Below are 16,376 nucleotides of genomic sequence, written 5' to 3' on the forward strand. Positions count from 1 at the left end.
ATATACCCCTTAGACATTTTAAAAGCTTGTGGGCAGGGCTCTCTTACCTCCAAGTCTGTTTGTTGATAACTAGTCTTATTTTATTTGTTCCCATCTGTAAAGTACTATAAGGTATATCGGCAAAGTATAAATGTTGATAATATAATAATATATAAAAAGCGTGTCTCATAGCCTGACTTCTGGAAGTCTTAAAATGCTTTAGCTTTCTTGTGTAATGTACACACAACATAACTATTCAGCTGGGGCTTTTTAAAAAATAAATAAAAATAAAATAGTAAACACTCTAGTATAAAAACTGTGCACAGATGAATAGTAATCTGTTCCATTAAGAACCAATTAAACATAAGCTGAAAAAAAACATTAAAAAGGGCCTTGTTTTTTCTGTACTTTATGGGCTGCAAATTTCTCTTTCAAGGTCGCTTTATAGTGTAACAAGGAAACTAATAGAGCTGGCAGCTTGATAAGTGTCCTTGATATCATGGCACAGCTTTCCACCATATCAGAGAGACATAGGACAGTAAACAACATATTTTCTTATTGTTCAGTTCCTATCTGTGACCAGCTCCCTCATTCAGATAATTTTAGTTCTTCCAGATAGTGCAGTTGAAACCACGCCTTGCTTGATTGTGAATGAAAACATTCTAGTAAGACTAAAGTTCAAGGCAATTTTAACACACCAGTCACATTACTGCCGACTGTATAAAAACATCACATCACCTTAGCAAACCAGCAGCAAGACTGATTTGCCTCATGTCTGATACAGTTCACATCGACCTTGTTAATTCCTTCACGGGTACCTGCAACATTGCCATGGCTTGTAGGTCTGAAAAGCAAGGAACCTGTCAATGCAACAGAGATCCAGTCAACAGTATTCTTTTTAGAATGCTTAATTCAGATAGCACGACAAAAACAAACAGCCAACACGACCAACACGTCTGCAATTCAGGTAGAGGATGCCCCTGTGAAGGAAATAGGAAAGTGTTGCTCAAAACTCCTGAAGTTATCTGCAAGAAAGCATCAGAAGTTTTATTAAAGACAGTGGCTTTTATCAGAAATGTACCATCCTTCTACCAGCTGCCACGCGAGGATCAAATCCTACTTGTATGCAAGTGCTGGGCTCCACTTTTTGTATTAGGGTTGGCTCAAGAGAGGGTCCATTTTGAATGGAAAGAACTTAATGTCCCGAGCCTTTTGAAGAAGATTCTTCTTAATCAGTCATCTAATGCTGGTGATATCACATTAAGGCCCGATGCTGGAGTTCCTTTTAGAGATGTGCAGAAAATACAGATGTCTCTATGTAAACTTTGGAGCCTGGACATTTGCACAAAGGAATATGCCTATCTCAAAGGGATGGTGTTGTTTAACCCAGGTAGGATATTTGGACTTTTACAGTTGTTTGTTGTATAAACAGAGTTCATAGAAAATAATATCCTTTTTAATGTAAATTATGATAGCAGTAGTATCATTGGAATTATGTAGCTATATAAAAAAGCCTTTTAAAAAAAAAAAAGGACAAAGTGATCAGAGTACGTGAGGAATTAAGAGTACAAAGTGATAGTAGTAGATACAGAGGATGTTCAGTAGTGAATATCTGTTTTTATGGTGCTGTAGATAAGTGGGGCACTTTAAAATATAGCAACTCTCTACACTGAATAAAAACTTCCTTTCATGCAGGTGAATACTGACTGAGCCTGTGATAAAATTATGTATTACAGTGATGTGATAGTGTTAAAAACCACTAAGCTAATGTTATTTTAAATCAGCACCTAAAATCTTAATAGCTGGGTATAGCTTAATAAGAATAATATCCTTAATCTGTGGACAAAAGCAAAATAAGTAAAAGGACATTATTTACTTAAACTTTAACTTGGCTAAGGGTCAAAAAGCTGATTCCCAGGAAAGAAACAGGGTGAAACCCCTCAGGTTTATAGAATACCACTTACTGTATTTTGACAGGCAAAACCAAAATGTTTACATTCACTCCACTTAAATGTCGTATGCTTGTTATATGTGAGATCACCCTAAAATAAGTTATGACTAATGCCATGCTGCTGTGGTCCCTGAGAAGCAAGATGTGGAAAAATCTCAAATCACATGGGCAACTCAGTAAATCTTATTTAGTTAGACTATAATTTTTGATTATTATTATTTAACTCTAGCCCTAATAGTATATTTGTTGAGCCACCAGAAACACTCATGAACTGTAAGTGTTGGTGTACTTTGTTGCATCACTATTACAATAGATTTAATAGACATTACTAACTAAATTAGAATGTAATGATATCAGCAGAATAAATTTAAATGTATTTTACAATGATCTGTTATCTACAAATATGTAATAAATTGAATAAGATATGACATTTTTGGGTGCATTTACAGAACCAATATTTAAGCCACACTCCCTATAAAATAGATTGTGGACAAAACTAGAAGACCATGATAAATATGCTTTTTCTGATTCAGTAGATATCTACTAATAGAACATTAAATATTGCATAAAATAATATCTTATTGCGTAATTTGTATATTATTAATAATGAATCATGCAGACAAAAATGGAAAAGTAAGTACAAGTTGTAGTTTAAAACCAGAATGCGGTGTACAGTTTATTGTCATTGTGAAATATTCACATTGATTGCAAAAAAAAAAAATAAACACATCTGTAACAGAATAAATATATCCTATTCAATTGGCATAAAATGATGTGTGAAATATAATTTGGTGCAACCAATTTGTTCTAAAAGCATAAGAGGAATTAATGTATGTAGATCAATCTTGTTCTCAAGACACACAAGTGCCAGACAATATGACACAACCAGAGGGTGGGTTATGATACGTGCAGTTACTAGTATAGTCACCTCCAGAACGCCTGAGGTGGAAGAGACTGGTAGAGCCAGGAACTTTCATGTTATCACAGTTCAACCAGGTCAGTCATAAAATGTATTTTGATTATGAAGTTTTCCTATCAAATGTACTGATCTTAGTCTTTTTCCTGACACATACATTGCACAATTCCATCATGTTATTACTGTAGTTCGAGAGCTACTGTATATGTAGGTGAAAGTGGGAAAACCGCCAAACAGATCAAGATATCATTGATAAGTAGTAGGCATGAATTATTTAAAAAGAATCACCTTTACTTGTATTTTAACGATATCCAAAGACATAAGCACAGGTTTGTTTTTAGACTCCCAGTTATTATAACACACAACTTACTATCCAGGGCACCCGACAGTTATGTACAGTATATGTTTACCACAATGTTTCACAAGTAAAGTTCAGCACTTAAAAACAAATTGCTATAATGTTGAATGGCATGATTATGCGGATCATGAGATGAAGTACATGACTGTATAGAACCCAATGTTTCAACCACTGACATCCAAATATCTTAGTAGCAAATTAACTCAAAACTAAAACTTGTATCCAGCACAAAAGTAAATTAATAACTTAATTATAGCTTTTAATAATGCACTAGTGTATTTTTCTAGGGTCCATACAGACTATTTGGGTAGCAAAAATATTTACCAAAATACGATTTATAAAATGAAACACAACCATAAATAAAAGTAGAGTACAGTATATGGGTTAAAGTAGAACAGTCGGTCACTAAGATATGAGAAATTAATTATATAAACAGATGGGAACATTTCCAGTTGTCAGTTAATCCCTCAAGATAAATGTAATTCCATGTAACAACATGTGTGCTCCTACTGATCAGACATCAGGGGGTATATTTACTAAACTGCAAGATTGAAAAAAATGGAGATGTTGCCGATAGCAACCAATCAGATTCTAGCTGTCATTTTGTAGAATGTACTAAATAAATGATAACTAGCATCTGATTGGTTGCTATAGGCAACATCTCCACCTTTTCAAAGCCACAGTTTAATAAATATTTCCCCCCAGATCTGTGATCAAGGTATTAATTGATTCATATAATAAAAGCTTCCAGTGTTCTGTAATTTCCAGCACACATAGTCTTCATAGTGCTATGGTAGATATAAAAAAAATACTATTTGTTTAATTGTATTTTTCAATTAAACTGCAATACATACTGGATTGCTTTAAAAGGTTCCATTCACCCTCTGAAGTGTTGGAATCTGCTAAGGAGGTTCCACCACAATTTTGCTACTGTACCCAATGTTTACCAACCACAATACTAAAAATACGTCAATGTATTAATTTTGTGAATTATGCTGTTGTCATATCAGTATCTTGCATTTACTGATTATTTTAAGCTTAATTGGGCAGTCTGCACCTAAATTTATTTTCTTAATGTTTACTTTTCTTTGCCCCCAGAAATCAGAGGTATGAAATGTTTCCAGTATGTTCAGACCCTGCAGTTAGAAGCTCAGCAAACACTGATGGAATTCACATCAATGACGCACAACAGGAGTCAGGCCCGCTTCACATGGATGTTGGAAGCTCTAGTCATTCTAAAAGCTATTGACTCTAAAGTGATCACAGAACTATTTTTCCGACCCATTTCTGGAGAAATTAATTTGGAAGATATTTTGCTTGAAATTTTGTTTACCATGTAGGATGAAATGCACAAACAAAGTAAACATTGTTTACACTTTGCTCATGTGAACATAACATCTTGTGTAGCTGGAACAGATGGCTACATTTAATATAGTTTCCAGTACACTTATGCTTATTAAACCATATATTGTCTCAGAGGACCATAGAGCACTACAATCTCTATCATGTCATGTTTGCTAAGTTTAATACTAACATAATTTTTAACATCTTAAATACCATGCAATAAATATAGAAAATGCATAAGAATTAATATATAGAAACAAATGAATTGTATTGTGCACTTGGTTAATGTAAAAAAGAAGTATATTACCAGGGACAAAACTTAAAAACATGGAATTTGGAGTAAGTTGAAAATGATAAGAGACCTCAATGTCAATGCTACAATGCCTGGCTGCCTCTGCACGTGTCATCTGACTTACATATTTGGTCAAATATTCTCTTATATTGCGCCAGTAAATGATCTGCAGCTATGGAATGCATAAAATCGAGAGATAATCCAGAACTCCATAAAAATTGCACTTAATTATATGTGTTGCCCTTATTTGTCTTTCCCTTTAAACTACACATTTTACATTCCATTGTAAAGTAAGTAGATTTATGAACAAGGTCTTCTTAAAATAGACTGTTGGTTAATGGGAGTAAGTAGGAACAGCACTACATATCTCATTGGTGTCAAGCAATATCCTGTTAACTGTAACCATAGATTTGTTTTTAGTTTGTTCAATCTGCCTAATATGATGGCGATTTTTTTAATGTTTGTATTTGGTGTACTATTTGTTATTTAAAATAATCTCGTGTCTGTGTATTGCATTAGTAATTTCTATTGAAATAGGACTTACTACAGGGGTGATTTTCCATTAATCTATCACTGTTTCTGTTTACATTAACTTCTATAAAGTTTAATACATATAACATTTTTCTGAGAGTCTGTTGATATGTAGAAGTGTTGCACTTATTCTATAATGTTATTTATTTTTGGAATAAAATATTACCACTATAATGCAAAATAAAATATTTTTTATTAATAAACAGATTTGTTTGCTTTACTTTTTGCAGCAATAGATCACATGGTTTCCCTTCTAACGCATCCTGTCAGGGGGAGGAATATCTAAATGTTATTCTCCTTTTCACTCCCATGTTCCTGTTAAATCATTTATGTTCTTTTAATTTGGGTGTGTATTTTCACACATATATATAAGAGCTGCACTCCTATAAAGCTATAAGTGTTGTTCAGTCTCCTATGCGATATACAGCAGGAATTCAAGTAACTGCATACTTGCCAACTCTCCCTGAATGTCAGGGAGACTCCCTGAAATAGGGGTGATCTCCCTCACTCCCTGAAGATTCTGGCATTCTCCCTGATGCTGAGCCAGTAAAAGACGTGGTTGGCTCCGCCATCTGTGGCATGATGACACAGTTTAGAAATTGTGTCCTATGTCCATGTATTGATGCCTATGGAGGTGGCCACTTTCATGGACACCAAGATTTAATCAAAGACTGACAGGTAAGACAACATGACTTCAGTAATGGAGACAGAAATGTAAAAGACGCTTCAGTCTCTAGAGATTCATTAGCTGCTTTTCTTTAACGCAAAGTTGCCTACTCTCCTGTAATGTCCGGGAGACTCTCGCATTTCTGGGAGACCTCTCGAATGAGCAGGGCAACCTCCCTGTTCTCGCCCCTGCAATAGACAATGGGGGGGGCTTAATGACGCAAATATTGTGTCATCTTAGCCTCGCCCCCTACTGTAATTGGCCAAAATTGTGAGAATCATTTAGGGGGCAGGGCCAAAATGATGCGATTTGTCAAGCCCCACCCCTGCACGCCCACCTACCCCGGGCTCCCCCCTAAGCCAACGAGGAAAAGTTGGCAAGTATGAGTAACTGCCATCAGTACTCTTTCTGTCCCTGATGTGTGCTGCGATGGTAGTGCACGGAATCGGGACCAGCTGTTATTCTTTTTTTTTTTACCATACTTTGCATGCTTACTATTTACTATTTTGATATATATCTAGGACACTTGGTATATTTCTATGTGCTATACTACATAGTGCTCACAATTTCACAATACTGTGCACCATTCCATGAAATGGATAGTTTCATTAGAAAATACTGATACAATGCCTCTAATAAAACTGTTGTGCTTAGCATGCCCACCCAAAATGTTTGAGATGTTCTTTGCTCCCTGCTTCTTTGACTTCTGCCAAAAATGTTACATCCTTTAGAAATGATTGCCAATTTGCAGCTTTGCCCTCTACATTGAACTTTGATGTCTTTCCCAGGTTACAGATCACTTTTTTGGTTGTTACTGTTTCCAATGCCTTTTTCCTGCAGAACATATAGGCTGATTCCAAAGGATGTTGTGTAAGTGGATAGGATTTTATAAGAATCTTTTGTAAGGCAGTTTAGTGAATACTATTTTGAAATAATTCTTTATGAACCTTACCACTTTGTGGCTACACATGATATGCCTCAACCTTTTTATGCATTCATTCTAAACACACTACTAGTCTTCAGTATAGTTGCCTACTCTCCCGGAATGTCCGGGAGACTCCCGAATGTTTGGAAGTTCTCCCGGACTCCCGAGAGAGCAGGCAAAAATCCCGGAACCAGCATCTCCCCATTGTTTTAGATGGTGGGGGCGGGGCTAACCGCGGCATCGTGGCCCCGTCCCCCTGCTTTGAGTGGCCAGAATTTCCTAAGATTGACAGGGGGCGTGCCCCCTCGACGGACCCCCTCCCGGAAAGCTGGTCTCAAAAGTAGGTAAGTATGGTCTCCAGGGACAAAAATTCTCCGTCCTCGTCTCCATAAATATGAACAAAAGCAACACAGTGATGTTACTGAGAAAGCTTATTATATTATGGTGCTCAGATGACAAATGAAAATGAGCTATTCATGTATTGGTGGGGCTATTTATTTAATTTTGGGATGATTGTGGTGGTGGTTGCTATTTAATGGTGGAGTCATGGTGGTGCCTATTAATTTAAAGTGGTGGTGATGTGATTATTACTTTAATACTGGGAAGGTTTGGGTACTTTTAATTTAATGTGGGACAGAGTTGGGATAGAAGAAGGCCTATTTATGAAATGGGAATGCTATTAATTTAATGTCAGCACTGGTAGGGGAAAAATATGTCTATTTATTAAATGTGAATATTCTCTTGAAGGAGGCCTGATTATTAAACATCAGTGCTTGATTTAATGTCAAGGCTGGTTACAGTAGTGACATCTAGAGTGTTCACTAGTTGTTTTGCTTTCCTTGAGGTGAATAATAACTAATTATCGGCCAAACAGGGGCCCAATAGTATCCAGCCAAGCAGCAAGTGAGCTTAAGACACCAAGAGTAGTACCAAGTATTCAAAGCTGAAAGAACATACAGGAAAAAGCAATACAGAATTGGAGAATGGTCTACCGCTTCTAAAGTCTTGGCTAGTCACCGAAGGCAGCACTGTGTGCCATGGAAGGCAGCATCAACTCCCACCAAGATTGGGGGGGAGGGAAGCCAGCCAGTGTTCTTCCTCGCCCAGGGCACTAACATTTCTAGGTAAGGCTCTATTCAGCCACAGGGAATTTCTAACAGTGACTGAAAGTTAAGTTAAAAGCTTTTTATAGAAATATTAAAAAGCAATTTTCAAATCACTCTTATTTTAGAGATAAATGTTAGTGGAACATCCCTCAGCTTCTTATTATTGGAAATCTTTTAAATATAAAGTCTTAGGGCTAGATTTACTAAACTGCGGGTTTGAAAAAGTGGGGATGTTGCCTATAGCAACCAATCAGATTCTAGCTTTCATTTATTTAGTACCTTCTACAAAATGACAGCTAGAATCTGATTGGTTGCTATAGGCAACATCTCCACTTTTTCAAACCCGCAGCTTAGTAAATCTAGCCCTTAATGTGAGTTAAGTGCCACCAAAATGTATGTTTGGAACCAGCAGTGGAATACATTACATTCAATGTGTGCATTTGAAGAAGGATATATCTGCTTTGTGATAGATTATGATGGGAATCTTTGTCATCACCTGCACGTGCAGGGCTGTTTAAATAGTTAGCTCCACAGCTCTGGAAAAATTTGATAAAAAATCCTAGTAGCTGTGGACAAAGCAAGGTGTTGTAGGTTTCATACATGAGAACCTGAGGCAAGAAAGTAGAGTTTTACCGTTTGCTTGCTTGTTCACAAACATTGCAGGTAAAAAAGTATTCCCAGTGGCACAGAAAAGTTTCAGTTAAGCACAGGATATATGTTACAATGCATACAGTTGAATGAGTCTGGAGACTCCAAGCCAACCCTCTCATATAGTCTTTTTTTCTCCAGAAGAGACTTACATTTATACCCCATTCATACTGCACCAAAATCCCGGGTTTTTCCCGGGGCGAGCTCAAACGACCCGGGTCTTGGTGCAGTATGAATGGTACAAGTCAAAAATCCTGGGTCTAAAAACCCGGGTCTTCAACCCGGGATTTATCGAGGGGTAATTACCGGGTCGGACCCGGGCTGCCTGCACTATGAATGGTGCAACCCGGGTTTTTCAACCCGGGTTGCACAGAAAACAAGATGATTGGCTGTCTGCCTGTCTCTGGAGGATTTAAAGAAGGAGAATACAAAGAATGTATATGAAAAGAAGGGCAGTTTACAGAAATGTTATTAATGGCTATTACATACATAAATATACCATTGGGTATACATGATTGGAGATATATAGAGAAGGCATACCATCACTATTGTACTTTTTTATATATATAAATCATGCTAATAGATAGAGTATATTTCCCTTTAAAGGTTACTTGTCCTGATTAAAGTGCAGTGCTGTGTATTTATTTGGGTGTCTGATGTAGCTGATATCCCACATTACAGAGGTACAAAGTCTGGGAAATACTAGTTGTGTGAAAGGAAGCAAAGTTCAGGTTTTTCTGCCAGGATTTAAACACTGGAGCAGCATCCAGTCTTCATTTTTCAGCCAATGAAAACTGCTCTGGTGATGACTCCCACAAATTGCCAGGGCACAGACTTGTGCAGTATGAATGGGGTCAACCCAGGAAATTCCCGGGTCCGAGGTGCAGTATGAATGGTGTTTCTGAGCTGGGACGCTCCGAGCCCTGGCAAAAACCCGGCTTGAAAATCCCGGGATATTGCCGGGCAGCAGTATGAAAGTGGTATTAGTCTAATTGTCAGCAATATCAGCACATGGTGGGGGTCCTTTACCCTCAGTGTGGTCATGAAAAGGATAACAGAGTACCAAGAACATAGATTTTGCTGCAGAGATAGATGCACTTACAGACTCTGCTTTCTGGAGTGGATTCCGGTAGGAATACTATATCATCATCATCACCATCATCATCATTTATATAGTGCCACTAATTCCACAGCGCTGTACAGAGAACTCATTCACATCAGTCCCTACCCCATTGGAGCTTAAAGTCTAAATTCCCTAACATACACACTAACAGCATACTTGACAACTCTCCCGGAATGTACGGGAGACTCCCTAAATTCGGGTCCTGTCTCACGGACTCCCGGGAGAGCTGGCAAATCTCCCGCACCCCGCTACTGACAACCCAAAATGACACGATTCGTGGTGCATCGTGTCATTTTGGCCCCGCCCCCGTGACAAAATGACATTTGCTCCGCCCCCTCCGCCCTCCAGTTACGCCCCTCTCCCGGAAAGAGCTATGAGAAAGTAGGCAAGTATGACTAACAGAGAAAGAGATTAAGGTCAATTTTGATAGCAGCCAATTAACCTTCTATGACATATGACATAAATAGGTAATATTTTTGTCTTGAAAAGGGGGAAGCCTAGGTATCCTTTTTAGTAGTGTGGGGTCAGAATATGTGGGAGAGGACATGAAGAGGATCAGTTTCCCCTTTAATAAGCACTAAACAAGTTATACTGCCTGTTTTCTCTTCTCCAAACAGGTATTTTTATGACTCATACTTATTTGCTATGTGGGATCTAAATTCCCACATTATTGATGCGAGGGCATCTTGTGGCCACACCTCATATTGCAGGGCTTTGTATCATGTTTACTCATTTGCACATACAATAGACCAGGGATGTACAAGCAGTCAGACACCAAGAGCCAAAAAATATCAATAGGCACTGCAAAGAGCCAACTTTACCCTTTAAATGTGTGTCCATATACATATATCCACTATGAACATGCGCATACGTACAGTACACACATATATTGAAAATATAACATAATTTACTATATCTTGCTAAACAAAAAACAAAATATCCAACACATTGCAAAAATGTTCAGAATAATCATAAAACCCTCCCCACGTACCACTAGATCTCCCATGTGCCATCAGATCTTCCCAAATTCCTGATACATGCCATCAAACGTCCACACATGCCCATTAACTTCCCCACAGGTCATCAGATATACCCAAATTATCCATATATGCCATCAGACTTTCCCAGATGCTCCACACATGCCAGTCAACCTTCCCCACATGCCTACAGACCTACACACATTCCAGCACATCTCCCCAAATGTCACCACATCTCCTCACATGCCCATCAGCATCTTCACATGCCATCAGATCTCACATGCCCCTTACTTGCCCGCATAGAGGAAGGAGGGAGAGCACACTACACTCTCTTCTCCTTCCCTGATTGAATTGTCTGTGACACTGTGACTTCTCTGCACAAGACGCAGAATGTGTCTGTTCTCGGTCAGTCTAGCAGCTGAATATTTTCCAGTCTACCCCTACCAGTACCTGGACAACTATATTTCATTGATGCACCTGGCCAGGAGCCACATTTCAAAGCTCAAAGAGTCACATGTGGCTCTAGAGCCACAGCTTGGCCACCGCTGCAAACGACAATTAAATTAGAAAACAAGAAAATAATTCCTCATGGGTTGGAATAAAGTTCATAACATCTACACATACACATAATGGGCCTGATGCAGTGTTGAACTTATGCCAGTTTATGAATATTTTCACTCTGCATGCACACAAAAACTCACAAGCATATGCACACTTGTATTCACTATGTATTATATGTTTGTTATTGCAGTACAAGTTTATTTACTGCTCATGTCTAGGTACATTTTTGTATATGCATTTTCGTTTGCTTAAACTCAATATTCGTTTGCAGTTTTATTCTACTATATTATACAGTATTTCATTTTGGAATAAATTCATATACCCATTTATTTTGGGTGTAGTACCTATTTACAGTTTGCCGACGTGTTGTAAATTATTACAATAGATCCTTTCTCTTTTAGTCCTAGATAACAGTATTCAGCGGCACTACCCCTTGTATATCCAGGACGTGAACCGCTTATAGTAGCGTTCCTTTCTCTATCTTTATCATAAGCAGGCTACTCTTTAGATAGCATTGATTTCGGAGTGATAGTATCACAGCATTCCACTAGGAAGGGGACAAGCCTTTTATTTAATTCAATCTCCATACAGAGGCTGATACTTGTATAGAGCTGTCTGAACCTGGTGCAGTGTATTTCTCAATGGCTTTTTTCTTTTGTTAATTTCTATGAGCTATACATGGTAGGGGAGCACCACCCAAGTAATTGTTGGAAATTTATAATTCAATTATATATTATATAGGGATCGTTTTCGGGAAAGATCTTCTGCCCAATGCTTCATCCCCCATCTAACATTTCTAATGCCTGTTGTACTGAACTCTCATAAAATACCCCATCTGACCTCGGCCTTTGTGGATACTGGCTATTCTAGAAACTTTATCTCGGATGCTTTTGTTTCACAGCTCCAACTACCTCACTGAGTGTTGCCTCGGCCACTTTCTCTCACTGCAGTGGATGGAAATCGCCTCAGCAACGGTTCCATAACCTGCGCTACCTCATCCATCCAACTGACGATAGGAGTGCTACATAGAAAGTAGATCCAGGTTCTGGTCTTGCCTCAGTCGATTAACCACCTCATCTTGAGGTTGCCATGGCTCCGAATCCATTCCCCCCAGTTTTACTGGGGTTGAGCTCAAGTCACTTCTTGGGGATCCCAGTGCCTCATGTAATGCCTTCCTCCTGCGATTACTTGTTTATCTTGCCATACTATTTCTTTCGAGCTTACTCTTCCCGCAGTATATTTCTCCTTTCGGGATGTCTTCAGTATAGCGGAATCCAAGGTCTTGCCACATAACCATCCCTAGGACTGCCCAATAGATCTGATTTCTGGCAAACAAATTCCCAAAGGATGACTCTACCCTGTCTCCATACCCGAGACTCAGGCAATGTCCCAATACATTGCCGAAAACCTTCAACGCGGTTTTATCAGAAAATCATCCTCTCCGGTTGGTGTAGGCTTTATCTTTGTTAAAAAGGAAGACAGTTCACTCCATCCATGCATCAACTACCGCCAGCTGAACCATATAACTTTTAAAAACCGCTATCCCTTGCCCCTCCTCTCCGATTTGTTTGACAGGATTAGTGGTGCTCAGATTTTTACCAAACTTGACCTCCAGGGAGCATATAACTTGATTCGAATTTGTGAAGGAGACGAGTGGAAGACCGCCTTCAACACACAAGACGGCAATTTTGAGTACTTTGTGATTTCCTTTGGTCTCTGTAATGCCCTGGCGGTCTTCCAAACATTTGTGTACAAATTTTCCAGGATCCCCTGTACACCACTGTGGTCGTTTACCTTGATAATATCTTGATACTCTCCCAGAATTTCCCTACTCATCATGCGCAAGGAGGTGCTTTCTCACCTACGAAAACATCGGCTATACTGCAAGTTAGAGAAATGTATCTTCGAAGTACCTCAGATCTTGTTCCTCAGCTTCCTCGTTTCCGGTGAAGGGCTACAAATGGATCCCGCTAAGGTTTTGCCCATTTCCAACTGGCCCCAAACTCAGGGTCTCAAGGCAATCCAAAGATTTGTCGGCTTTGCCAACTATTATATGCAATTTATTAAGGGGTTTTCTACCATCATGGCCCTTACCCGGAGATCAGCTAATCCCAAATCTTGGCCTCCTGATGCAGTGACGGCATTCCATACATTAAAGAAAGCCTTCTTCTCTTCCCCCGTCCTTTCTCAACCAGATCAACAACGACCCTTTTTCTTAGAGGTGGATGCCTTCTATGTGGGTATTCGGGCAGTGCTCATCCAGAAGACGAATTCCGGTACTAATACTCCTTGTGGATTCTCCTAGAGGAGATTATCTCCTTATGAGAGTATGGAATCAGGGAAAAAGTACTTTTAAGCTATTAAATCCGCTCTTACAAAATGGCGTTATCTTTTAGGAGGAGCAATTTACCCAGTAACAGTTTTCACCAATCATAAGAATCTCATTTTTATTTGTGATTGTCGCTGCCTTAATACCCGGCAGGCTCATTGGGCCTCTTTTTTTCTCAATTTGACCTGATACTCTACTATCGTCTTGCATCAAAGAATGCTCAAGCAAATGCCTTGTCATACTCCTTTGACAACTCTGACCTCCTGGATGTTCATTTTTAGAGCCTCATTTAAGGTCCAAGGTTACACTCTAGGCTCAGTCTTTCTGATTTGCTGGTGATGCCGAGGGGAAGAAGATCTATTCTCTGTTGTGCCGTCGCTTCTTGTGGCCCACTCTCCTTTTGGATATTTGTTGCGCAGACTGTACCTAGCACAAGAGTTCTAGATGTCCACCCGCTGGCTTTCCTCATCCTCTGTCCATTTCTGATTTCCCATGGGTGAGCATCTCGATGGATTTCATCACGGATCTTCATCTTAATGTTCGTTGTAACACCGTCTGGGTTGTCATCGACAGATTTTCTAAAATAGGCTATTTTGTCCCTTTGCAAGGTTTACCTCAGTTTATATCTCATTTCTGGAGGGCCTTTTGTAAAAATCTGGGTATGGATATGAAGTTTTCTTCCAGTTATCACTTTCAAACAAATGGACAGACTGAACTTGTGACACAAGACCTCGAGACCTTCCTACAGTGTTTTTTTTCTTCCAAAAATCAATTTAACTGGTGTCACCTTCTCTCCTGGGCCGAATTCTCACACAACTACCATGTTCACGAATCTACTGTTTTTTCCCCCTTTTTTTCCACAGTTTTTGGGAGTCACATTATACTTCGACTGTTTTCCTTGTCCTACTTCCTCGGTTCTGGTTGCAGACTCCTTAGTGTGAGATTTTTCTCGTATTTTTCTCGTAGACTTCAAAAATCCCCTCAGCATTACAAATATTTTGAGGATCATCATCGGAAGCTTATGCCCACTCTGCGAGTCAGTGGCAAGGTTTGGCTATCCACTCGGAACTGAAGGTTTAAAGTGCCTTCTATGAAACTGGCTCTGCACTTCATGGGACCATTCAGCATTACACATCATTAACCCTCTCCCATATAAGCTCTGCTTACCTCCTACCCTTAGAATTCATAATACTTTCCATATATCCCTGTTAAAAACATTGGTACTTAATGAATTTTTTCAGCATCCCCTTCGTCTGCCTCCAATCCAGTCCCCTTCTGGCGATGAGTACGAAGTCATGGGTAGACAAACAAGACTTACATGTTCCTCGGCTACTAAAGAATTTCTTGAAACAACAAAGGGGTGCCTGTTCAGACAGAAGGAGGGGTACTGTCAGGCGCCATTCCTCTTCCGTGCTGGAAGGGCGGCCTTTTGCACACTCTACCATGTTTGGTGGGTCATTTGTCCCTCCACAGTGTATAAATGTCCCATTGCTAAGCAGTGGGGTGCTATTGGAAGCTCTGCCAGCGCTATTCATTTGACCACCTCCTCTATTTAGCGCTGTCTATGGCACCATGAAGGTGCCATAGTGTTGAATCATCCAGCTCCAGCACTTCTATTGCTTATATTTGGTGGTAGTCATTAACACGAAGTTAGAAATCCTGACACCCAACCGCTGTATAATGTAAAAGCCTTCCAAAAAAACATTATACAGCTGGCGGGTGTTTGTATTGCCCCCTTAGTTGCATGAATTGCATGAAACTGTTGCCCTTACAAGTGACGTATACGTCACTGTTGCTCTTTGTGTATTCTGGAATTATTCTATTTCAGTATGTGAAGATATTTAACTTTAGGTCAGTCGGAAGTTAGGTAAGTCGTGATTACCATATTGCTGTAACTAGTGTCAGGATTTCCAGCTTCAGCATTACGTACCCCTCCCCTTATATTGACTTCTGATCTCCTGTACATAACTTCTGTTAGTTTGTGACCATCCTCCTGGATACTCCTTGTTTGACTCTTTCTGATCTCCGGTGTCTGACCTTGTTGCCTGACCACTCTTTTGGATCTCCCTTGTGTACCTCTGCTGCCAGAACAATGACCCGACTTGTCTGTGACCACTTCTCCTGGATCTCCCCAGTGTACCACTGCTGTCGACTCAATACCGATCTGGCCTGTCTGACTACCCTCTACTCTCTGTTACCTCGATGGTGGCACAGTTGGATGACCGCGACCTGCACGTCTCCCGCAGCAAAACTCATACTCCCTTGCGGGGGTCTCTGGTGAAGACTGTTGGTGCATTAGACTCCGCACCACCCTCTTGAGTAGTGCCAACACCGACAGGTAATGTCCAGAGCCTTATCCTGTGACAGTAGAAAGCTTGAGTCCAATACTAAGGTTCTGCGACATCAAATTTTAAGCTACAAGTTTCCATTGATAGCACAGTGCTTTTTGCAAAACATTGGAATAAGGGCAGTCACTTCTGTCCAAGCTGGGCATTCTTGCAGAACCTTCTACCCTTCACCCATTTATGCTTCCTCTGTCAACTCAGTCTTCTAAACCCCCTTCCCCAGAATGGCAGATAGATGATCAGAGGTCAAGTAGAGAAACTTCTACCTTATGATTGACTCCTTATGCTTGCTAAAATTCCTTATTTTGAGAAAAACACACCTAA

The 16,376-nt window shown here is 39.6% G+C and overlaps 2 protein-coding genes across 2 annotated transcripts; both read left to right on the forward strand.

Annotated features, from left to right (window-relative positions):
* Nucleotides 1–744: 744 nt before the first annotated feature.
* Nucleotides 745–5,526, forward strand: LOC142142805 (nuclear receptor subfamily 0 group B member 2-like). The gene is made up of 2 exons (XM_075200616.1): nucleotides 745–1,369; nucleotides 4,303–5,526. Exons 1-2 carry the CDS (start codon nucleotides 751–753, stop codon nucleotides 4,542–4,544), a joined length of 861 nt encoding a protein of 286 aa, XP_075056717.1. The 5' UTR covers nucleotides 745–750; the 3' UTR covers nucleotides 4,545–5,526.
* Nucleotides 5,527–13,215: 7,689 nt separating this feature from the next.
* Nucleotides 13,216–13,683, forward strand: LOC142143198 (uncharacterized). Its single transcript, XM_075200909.1, has one exon. The coding sequence runs from the start codon at nucleotides 13,216–13,218 to the stop codon at nucleotides 13,681–13,683; it is 468 nt and encodes a 155-aa protein (XP_075057010.1).
* The last annotated feature ends 2,693 nt before the right edge of the window (nucleotides 13,684–16,376 follow it).

Source organism: Mixophyes fleayi, chromosome 3 (genome assembly GCF_038048845.1).
Source record: "Mixophyes fleayi isolate aMixFle1 chromosome 3, aMixFle1.hap1, whole genome shotgun sequence".
Classification (NCBI taxonomy): domain Eukaryota; kingdom Metazoa; phylum Chordata; class Amphibia; order Anura; family Limnodynastidae; genus Mixophyes; species Mixophyes fleayi.

Bases quoted from the DNA above. Each gene is read 5' to 3' on its own strand.
- LOC142142805 (XM_075200616.1), top strand. From the start codon at position 751: ATGTCTGATACAGTTCACATCGACCTTGTTAATTCCTTCACGGGTACC. The intron at 1,370-4,302 runs GTAGGATATTTG...CTTTGCCCCCAG, and splicing joins GATGGTGTTGTTTAACCCAG to AAATCAGAGGTATGAAATGT.
- LOC142143198 (XM_075200909.1), top strand. From the start codon at position 13,216: ATGCGCAAGGAGGTGCTTTCTCACCTACGAAAACATCGGCTATACTGC.